The sequence below is a fragment of the Chaetura pelagica genome, unplaced genomic scaffold, assembly GCF_000747805.2.
Source record: "Chaetura pelagica isolate M959 unplaced genomic scaffold, ChaPel_1.0 scaffold456, whole genome shotgun sequence".
Classification (NCBI taxonomy): Eukaryota; Metazoa; Chordata; class Aves; order Apodiformes; family Apodidae; genus Chaetura; species Chaetura pelagica.
This window is the reverse complement of record NW_009953574.1, coordinates 1,302,606-1,312,724: the sequence shown is the minus strand read 5'-3', so window position 1 is coordinate 1,312,724 and position 10,119 is coordinate 1,302,606. Positions and strand designations below refer to the sequence as shown.

Here is a 10,119-nt window from a genome sequence, read left to right as displayed (position 1 = left end):
CTGCTGTGCACAGGAAGCTGTGCAGCCTGCACTGAAAGAAGGGCCTCAAGGCAGAGTGAAGGGGATTAATGGTTCCAGTGTGTTCTTAGTTTCATGACTTGCCTGTTTTCCAGACAGGCTTTCAGGTCCATGAGGTGGCACACGGTAGCCAGAAGCTGGCATGTCTGCATGAGCAGCCCAGTTCCTGTGGCTGCCAGGCCCAGTGTTAATTGTCTGTGGAGCTCCAGAGCTGCTGTGTAAATGTGTGTCTCACATTAGCACATGGGAACCCAGGATTATGTTATTCCCTGAGCTATATGTTCACCATGACGTGTTCTGGTTGAAAGCAACCCTAAACCTGAGATCAGGAACACTTTGATACCATTTGCCCTGGACTCTGTGATAGCATTTCTTCTAAATTAAACTCACTTGCTTGATGAAGCTCTGCAGAGCTGGCCATGGCTCACATAGTTTCCACATTTCCCAGCTGTTTGTTTGTTTCATTTACTTGAACCAGCACAAACACAAGCCTTGGTGTAGCTGCCAGCAGGACTCAGCCATCTCCTGACCTTGGCAAGGCAGCGTTTCCAAGACCTCAGGCTCCATGGAGTGCAGTTCCTCCCAGCTCAGCCTCCAGCCTGCTCCTGGAAGTTTTAGGGAAGGGTGTTGAAGCCAGTCCCCACCTCTGCTGCAGGGATGGAGCTGCATGTGTTCTGTAACCCTGCCGGGGCTTTCACAGCCCTCTTAGGAGCCTTGCTGGATCCCTCTGAGGAAGAGTATAGGGAAATTGAGGGAGCTGTTAGCCGAGGAGGTCTGGGAGGCTGAGACAGGGTCTGCAGGCTGGGGGTGGTACCTGGGGAGAACCTGTGTGCCTTTCACCCCTCGGCAGAGCAGAAAATCCTCTGGTCAGAGCCACCACACCTGCTGATATGCTGGCTCCCTGGCCATTGTGGAACATCATGCCTTGGAAAATCCCTGCCAGCATAACCTGAAGAAGTTTCTTTCTAGGTAGGGAGATCTTTTCTTGGTTCTTTTTAAGTATTATTTTTGTTTTACTATGTGAAAGCCTGGTGAAAAGAGGCAGCTGGAAGCTGCACAACTATCCAGCACAAAAGGCCTCAAAGGGCTGCAGCTGGCTGTGGGCTTAGGCTGGAAATATGGAAACTATTCTGCTCTGCTTGTGGTTGGCAGGAGTTTCTGCACACAAATAGAGATGCCTCAGCCAGGACCCCTCTGAGGCCTCTTGTGGGCTTGGCTGAAATGAGCTAAGTGTCTCTCGTTGAGTGATTAGCTATCAATATCCTTGCTTGACATGAAATATGTAAATAAAACAGTATCCTTCCTCTTGAGGTGACAGGGAAAGGCTGGTCTGTGACTACTCTCCTCACCAGCAGCTCTGCTCCTGGAACAAGCACACTGCAGTGCTGTGCTGGCCATGGGTGGGACCTCAGGGACAGAGAGGTGTGTTGTGCTTGGCCAGAGCCCATTCTGCCTCTTAGGAGGCAGAAATCTCACCTTCACATCTCGGGTGGCTGTTGAGGGAACTGTGTTACTGATGCACTGCTTATGCCAACTGCCCAGGCAGGAGTTGGCCCCCACAGCCTTGCTCTGTAGCCTGAGATTTTCTGAGCCTTCATGGCATTTATCTTTCTGCATCCCAAGTGGCAATTTGTGACCTGGGAGGGGACATCCAAACTGCCTCACTTAGCAGGTGCGAGTTTTGCGACTGCTGCAACCAAACCAGGTCACTTCATGTACCCAGCCTCCCTGCCCTGAGCCTGATGGTCTGTTAGCCTAATCCAAACCCTAAGGGCTAAGTTGGAGGCACCTGGAAAATGCCAGTGCAGCTGGTAGAGCTGTGTTGTGTTTTACAAACCACTGAGCTGCCTGATAGAAAAATTGCCCCAACAGGGCTGGCATCAAAGCTGCTTTCTCTACCAACAAGCCCTTGAGGAGCGTGATGCCACCACAGGCTCAGTGCTGAGCCGTTGTCCTAGTAGTTCTTTGCACAGAGCCAGGAGCCTGGAGCAGTTATCAGGGCTCCAGTGGTGTAACCTCACCTCCTCTCCTTGTGCAGGGCCTGGCAGTTACACCGTGGGCACCATGTCGGAGCGCTTTGACTGCCACTACTGCCGGGACCCCCTGCAGGGGAAGAAGTACGTGCAGAAGGAGGGACGTCACTGCTGTGTCAAGTGCTTCGAGAAGATCTGCGCCAACACCTGCACCGAGTGCAAGAAACCCATCGGAGCTGACTCCAAGGTGAGTGCTGGGATATGATGTTAGGAAGAAATTATTTGCCCTGAGGGCAGGAAGGCACTGGAATAGGTTGCCCAGGGAGGTTTGTGGCTGCCCCCTCCCTGGAGGTGTTCAAGGCCAGGTTGGATGAGGCATGTGCAGCCTGGTCTGGTGGGAGGTGTCCCTGCCCATGCAGGGAGGTTGAAATGTGGTGATCTTTAAGGTCTCTTCCAACCTTTAACCATTCTATTAAATGGGTGATGAGAAGACGAGAAGCAGATGCTGGTAACCTCCCATTTGTTTTCCTGGCACTGGTCTCTTTGTGAGCTTCTGTGTGAAAACAAGTTGTGAGTCCTCTGGCTGATGGGCCGTGTGCTCCTTGGGAAAGAGCCAGAGGCTCTGGATCTGCAGTAGAGATGCTCACAATGGGCTGCTTTTGCACAGGAGCTAATTTCAGGATCTAGTTTGAGCCACGTGAACTGCTGCACATGCTGAATTTTCCCAAGGAGAGCATGGTAGGTAACCCAGCCTGCACAGGACTGGCAAAAACTCAACCTAGGGTCTGGTTTATGTCAGTTTATCAAATGTTTATTTATTGCTTCATGTTTATCCCCCCTGAACTAGGGGGAACTTTATAACCAGAGGAGCCCACACTTTCAGAACTTCAAATCTCCAAGCTGTTTGTTTGAAGCATCTTCTGCTACCCTGAAACTCCAAAGTGAATGTGATGGTGTCAGTCAGTTTGGTTAAATGCCCTTTTAACCACAGATTGCAGACATGCTTAGGAACTAGGGAATCTGTCCTTTACTACCAAGGCTGATGAGGCAGTAGCTTGGTTTTAGGGCTGCTCAGCAGGAGAGAAGGGCTCATTGCTCACTCCACTTCTGTTCCTTCCAGGAGCTGCATTTCAGGAACCGCTACTGGCACGACAGCTGCTTCCGCTGCTTCAAGTGCTACACGTCCTTGGTCAACGAGCCCTTCATGCTGAGGGAGAACAACAAGGTCTGGTGCAGCAACTGCACTGCTGCTGAGGATGCACCCAGGTGTAAGGGCTGCTTCAAGCCTATCATTGCAGGTACTGGTGCCAGTGATGGGGCACAATGACCAAGTTCTGCTTTAGTGCAAAACCGTGGCTGTTTTTCAAGCTATGGAGGCTGAGTTAGATGTGTGAGCATCACAGGGGAAGGCTGGAACACCACAAAATGGTGCCTAAGTTTTGACTTTTGCTCTTGCCTGTCCATTTTATTTAAGTAAGTGTTGAAAGTCTGCTTTGCCATTAACACCCATGTGGATAGTTCACCCTAGTAGTTAGAATTAAACCAATTATGGCAAAAGCTTTGCTCTGTAAATTGAGGTAATCTTCTCAGGAAGGCTCAGGCACCTGCCTGACAAATATTTTAAAACAATGTACAAGGTCCTGGCTAAAGTCAGATACAGAAATTAACAGCTCATCCCTTGTCCATGTTAAACTGAATCGTCGGCATGGACGGGTCTTGCCTACAGGTATGGGATATTGCCCAGGGTGGGAATTTGTCAAAAGCCTGAAATCCCACATAACAAGTTATTTCTGTCTGTTGCAGGAGACCAAAATGTGGAGTACAAGAAGATGGTCTGGCACAAGGACTGTTTCACCTGCAGCCAGTGCAAGCAAGTGATTGGATCTGGGAGCTTCTTCCCCAAGGGTGATGAATTCTACTGTGTCTCCTGCCACGAGCATAAGTTTGCCAAGACCTGTGCTAAATGCAAGAATGTAAGTGGCACTTGGCAGCTTTGGAAGTCTTTTGGAAGATAGGAGGGTAAACCAGCAGACACACCATGCTGGAGCTGCACCAAGGCTTATCTTCTATCCTTGAGATACTGGTGCAAGCAGCTGGTGGCACAATAATGTGAGAGCTTCTTGCACCTTAGTCTGAGCTGGGGCTCGAGGGTTGTCTGTTGGTACCTCTGCTGAAAGCCAGAGGGCACTGGCCTTGCCCTTGCTTTGGGGCTGGTTTAAGCTCTCCAGCAGATACTGTGTATTCAAAAGCAACCCAGCATTTTACAAAGCAGCTGTTTGACAACTTTTGCACCTGACTGAAGTAGAACTGCAGTCAGTGCAGGTAAAATAAACTACTATGAAAGCTCCAGGCATGCAGGACTTGAGAGCAGAGCAACTCAAGTGAACTGCACTACTTTATTTTAATGAAAACTTCTAGGATATCTTCTCCATGACAAAGCTCTCCTACTGGAGGTGTCCCTGCCCACGCAGGGGGTTTGGAACTAGATGATCTGTAAGGTCCCTTCCAACCCAAACCAGTCTAGAATTCTATGCCTGCATCACCTCTCTCCCTCCCTATGGATTATGAAAAACATCTCTGCTTTTTCCCTTCCAGCCCATTACTTCTGGAGGTCTCACTTACCAGGAACAGCCTTGGCATTCTGAGTGTTTCATTTGCTCCAACTGCAAGAAGCCGCTGGGCGGGAAGCGCTTCACAGCCGTGGAGGATGAGTTCTACTGTGTTGAATGCTACAAGGAGTGTGTAGCCAAGAAGTGTGCTGGCTGCAAGAATCCCATCACAGGTATGTTGGATTATATGCAGCTTGGGGCTGGGGGTACTTAAGGTCAGAAGAGTGACCCATCCCCAAAGAGGCTGCTAACCCCAGAAGCAGAGCTAGTGTCCCAATCCTAATCCCATCAGTTTACATGTGATCTAACTAAAAGGTACATGCTTTTGCTGGGAGGAGCCTGAGTTAGTAACTGAGCTCTTTACCATTTACATGCTTATAATTTGCCTCCTTCAAAACTTTTCCCCCTTGAACTGTCTGATACCTTAATCTTGGAACCTCACGTCTAAACAAAGCAATGTTTTATTGCTTCCAAGTGACAATCTACTTCACTGCTGATGCATTTTATGTGTCAGTTACCAGACCACAAAGCTCAGTCCTGAAATGTGGGTACAATCCTGCCAGTCCCACAGGGCTTGCATTCCATTTTGCATTTCACAGCATGGATCTGAGCCTGTAACAACCAGGTAGGCTAGTTGGCCCGGCCTGTCCTTGCTCTACATCATGAGCTTTCCTTCAGCTTGCCTGTTTCCTGGAGAAAGGATCCAAGATGAACACTTATTGCAGAGCCAAGCCCCACAGCCTGGATGCTGAGCTGCCCGTGTCTCTAAGGACAGTGATACTGAGCAGCAAACAATGTGGTTCAGTTCCACCTTTGGCTAGTAAAGGCCAAATGATGGCCTGTCAGACTGCAGAAGCACAGGAAGCTTTAGGAATTGGAGCTGCTGCTTGATGGACTAACCCAGCCAAGGCAAAAGCTACTATCACCGTCCTATAATTGTCTTCTCTCCTAGCAGGATTTGGAAGAGGAACCAGTGTGGTTAACTACGAAGGTGAATCCTGGCACGATTATTGTTTCAAGTGCACCAAGTGTTCCCGTGGCCTGGCCAACAAGCGCTTTGTTTGCCACAACGGGAAGATTTACTGTGCTGAGTGTCCCAAACGGCTGTGAGGAGCAGACAGCAGCTGCTGTCACATGGATTTTACAGGCCTGGGGAAAGGAGCAGGGTTTTGGTTTTTTTTTGCATGTTAAGAATTTTAACCTTTTTTCCATTCTAGTATAAAAACTAAAGTAGCCTCAACATACTGGGTGTGGCTTCTGAAGCTCCTGCAGCCCAAAAGCTTGTAGTGTTGCATAAATCTAACTTTGCTTTCAAGTAACTCTTAGTGTCAAGGCTTGAAATGCTGTTAGATTTTCAAGATCCACATACTATGAAATCTAAGTGTGCCTTCAACTAAAACAAAACTAGTTTTAACCCTCTCTGCTGTACATCTAATCTTGGCACTTAAATGAAGTGGGTTTGACACTCCAACCGGAGATGCACAGACTGCATTTGGGATCAGAGGAGCTCATGACACTGTTTTTACCAGTTCATTACATACATCACACCACTAACAGCAGCTCAGTAATCAATACCTTACCCTGCCACACCAAACTGCAGCACATTGTATGGGAATGGCTTTATCCTACATATACCAAAGGTCTGGCAGGATGATTTAGCTTTAGTTCAGTAGCCATAAACTGATTTTAGTCTTTATTCCTGCATGGTTTGCCCAAAAGTTTTGCTCAACAGCTTTTTTTACATCATTGTTTAAATTAAGCTATCTATATGCAATTATTAAGCCATTAACAAGAAGGAAACCTTTTGACTACAACAAAATGCACATGCATTTAGAAGTGCCTTAAAAAAATAACACAAACCAGCTCAGCCAACAATAGCTCTCCTATCATGTCAGTGTATGTTTTATGGTTTAATAAAAATGAGACTAGTGCCTGCTTGGAGTCCTGCAGTCTGGAACATTGTTTTATCATTCTGCCATCTTGCACAATTGACACTTCTTATGGCTGAGCTGCTGCAATCAAGTCTGAAACACTGACACTGGCAAGGAGAGTCAGCTGTTCTGCCACAGCACCCTTAAATAGCTGAGGACCAAAGCAACAATTTCCATAAACTAATTAATTTTTTCAATGTGTAACTGACACTGGATCATCTGCCAAGCACAGCCTGTGTGAAAAAGCCCTTTGGAGAACATATGTATGACAGAACTGTCCCCACACAGCTCTGCTGCCACCCTTCAGCAGCCTGGATGCTGGGTTAAGGGATGGTCTTTTCCACAGCTGTGGTTGATACCACAGAGGAATATTTACCAACTGGATGCTGCTCTAGCCATTCTCTTTTGTTCACAAGCACCTACCAGAAACAAAGAACCTTTGCAAGGAAAACAAGAGGCAGCATCTTGCTGTCTTCCTCATGGTCACTGCTCCATGGAGCACTGCTCCTCTCACTGTTAAGACCATAAAGATGCTGGTACTACAGGTAAAAAGTTGAAGTTTACAGTGAAAAGCAAGGTAAAGAACTCAACAGTGATGAACAGGTTACTGGCATGTACAAACACAGCAAGAGCTGAAGGTTTTAGTACAAACACCTTCCACCCACACAGCTGCAATTCCTCAAAGAGGTTCAAGTTCTGGGAAGCTGCAGATGGAGCAGCCCCAGGGTGCACCTCAAGGCAGGTCAGTATGGCCAGGCTCAAGAAGCTCCTAGTAAGGTCACATTTAGCATTACAGAACTAAAGTGTTGGTCAACTGCAAAGTTTATTTAACAGTGTGCACATATTTACACAGAGCTGTAACAGACCATCAACAAACAGGATCAGCACAGGAAAAATATCAGCATCTTTTTTGTCAGCGTGATTGTCTCTGCCAGAATGAGCAGCTAGCATACAAAAATACATTCTCCTTTTTACCTAAGGCACTGCTCTAAAGGCTAAAACAGTTCTACCACATCCTGAAGAGCAGGCAGTGAGAAGGCTGAGGGGTTGCCTGTTGTGACTGCCACGGCTAGGGAAGAACTTATTTAACATCTTTAGTGCCAACAAACCCATTTGCATTTAACTGCTGAAAAGTGCAGCTGCCATTTGGTGACTGATTTGGGTTGAAGTACCAGCCAATGGTTTGTAGCAGGACTGGAGAGAGCTATTCATTACAGTTATCCCTCAGCCTGTCCATCTGTTACAGGAGGTGTAAGAACAAGGCTGCATTATGACTTTTAGTAGCAATTTTCAGAAGATGCTTTAGTTAATCTCTTCAGAAGATGCTTAGTTAATCTCTTCATGCTGTAAAAAGCAGGCAAGTTTGGGTTAAATAGATCACTTAATGCAGGCTTTAAGGGAAGGGACCTATATATAGTGCAGCCATTGTTAAAAAGCTAGAACAGGAACACTCAGAATAATTAACATGAACAAAATATGACTTCAGTGGTCTAATACTGTTATGTACACAATAAAATAATACTTCCATGAGTGTAGATAAACAAGTAATTCCAAAGGAAAACATTTTTAAAAGCATGACCTGTTAAACTGCACTACAACAGACATATCAGGTACTCCTCGTTTTTGTAACATGTTAGTGCATTTGCTGTAAAACATTTTGCTGTTTGCCAATAGATTAAAACACATCAGTGATGGTACAATTCTGCATTTTGAAACTGCCACTGTTTTCCTGTTAGAAAAGAAGGAATTTTTCTTCTCCATTCAAAGCTGAAGATACCCAATTCTGCATTTTTAAATAGCACACGAACCAACAAGTAACAGTGTTTTCTAGAATGTTACAAAGGGAGTTCAACTTTAACAAACTCTGAGTGAGTCTTATTTCATCAAGTGCCATTTTAGGAATATGCAACCTCTGTCCAGTAACTAACTGGGAAGGTTCTAGTAGCTAACTGGGGAGGCTCCAGTGGCACGCTGCTGTAACTGAGACTAACAGGAGTGTAAAGAAAAGACTCAGATTCTGTAAAACCTAAACAAGTGATATTTGAACAAGGAAATCTTAACTAAGCTAAACAAATGGAAAAGGAACATCAGCAGAACAGCTTCCCTGAAATGTTTCAAGGTGCAAATCTACAAGTTTGCCATCCCTCCCCTGGCATTTTGTATGTTGGTTTTATTGGAAACTTGCAGATGGAAAAGGTAAACAAGCAGCTTTTCAAAACAAGGCCCTTGGTACTTGGTAAAACACTGAAGTGCAATTGAATTATTCCCAGATCTGTAATGTGCACAGTTCTGTCCAAAGAACAAAGAGAAGACAACATGTAACCATCAAAACTCCGTGTGTGCCACACAGGTCTGTCATCACTGCCAGAGTCTACACCCAGAGAGTGAGCACAGAGCCACCTGGTTACTCACATTCTCAAACCAGTGCAGTAGCTTTTCTCTTTTTTATTTAGAAATATTAGTTTTCAAAGATACGAACGCAAGTCTTAAACCATTTTATGTCTAAACATCTTCAAGTTCAACATTAAAAGGCAGCACTTCACTAAAAAGTTAATGATTTTGATGAGGACAAAATGTGACCAGCAGTGTCACACTGAGTCCTTCTACTCCCACGTAGTTGTGGCCTCCAGGAGAAGACTCAGTAAGGCTGCACCCATGGGGCTAAAGGTCAGGAGACGCAGAGTGACAGAGGAGACTCAGGAAACAGTTCAGTCTAGAAAAGTGCTACACTTTAATAAACAAAAGTGCTACACATCACTTAATGGTGGACAGCAAGTCTTGTCTGTTCCCTACCATTCACTTCAACTGTTCCCGCAGTCATTTCTCTCTCAGAAAGAGATCTCCTGCTGTCAGGATGTCCATTTGGGGGTCAGTTCCAACACCAGAGTCTAGTCTTACCTAAACTAGCTCACTGAAGCCCCTCGGACACACTGTGCTGTGCTGCATCAGGGTTTGGCTTCTCCAGCACATGTAGCTTCAGATGCAGCTGTACTCCTTTCAGAAAGTTCAGAATATTGTGTGTGCAGCTTTGTTAGTCCTTCCAAAATGTAACACAACCATCTATGGGATTTAAGGTTGGTGTTACACCCTTCAGTGAAGTGCAAGACTATTCTACAGGAACTAGAAAGAACAGCTAACACCTTACCAGAGCCTGAAGAGACCTTGTAAGACCACATAGATCAACATCAAAAAGTTACAGAACATGCCTAGGAGTGGAAAGGTCTTGTCTGCAGAGTTACACCAGACACCTTTTGAACTGTTAGTATCTTCAAAAGTAACATGTGCCATTTAAGACATCTTAGAAGAAGCCTAAAAATACAACAGATGGGCCTGAGTGCTGGTAGGAGATAGAGGAGCTTCCCAGGGACCCAGCTGTGTCTTTGGAAGAGCCTTCATGTTGGGCCTTAGCTGCTGTCTAGAGCAAGTCCCTAAAAAGGCATCAGTTGGCGACTGGTTTTGACAGAACACAAGTTATAAGCACTAAAGAAAGAGCTTTCCCTCTTGTCTACACATGGGAAAAAGTGCCTTGAGAATAAGAAGCTGAAGTTAAGGCAAGGAGAGTAAAATGTGAGGAAGTTAATGATCTAT

The 10,119-nt window shown here is 45.9% G+C and overlaps 1 protein-coding gene across 4 annotated transcripts in view; it reads left to right on the top strand.

Moving 5' to 3' along the window:
• FHL1 (four and a half LIM domains 1) overlaps window positions 1-5,717 on the top strand; it is a 28,816-nt gene extending 23,099 nt beyond the window's left edge. For 3 of the 4 annotated variants that reach the window (XM_009999658.1, XM_009999659.1, XM_009999657.1), the window contains exons 2-6: window positions 2,057-2,238; window positions 3,112-3,289; window positions 3,795-3,964; window positions 4,587-4,773; window positions 5,556-5,710. In XM_009999658.1, coding sequence (XP_009997960.1) covers window positions 2,083-2,238; window positions 3,112-3,289; window positions 3,795-3,964; window positions 4,587-4,773; window positions 5,556-5,710 — 846 coding nt within the window. In that variant the 5' untranslated portion in view covers window positions 2,057-2,082. Of the gene's footprint in view, window positions 1-2,056; window positions 2,239-3,111; window positions 3,290-3,794; window positions 3,965-4,586; window positions 4,774-5,552 lie in introns of all 4 variants that reach the window. The other variant, XM_009999656.1, reaches the window with a different exon arrangement.
• Window positions 5,718-10,119: the final 4,402 nt, after the last annotated feature.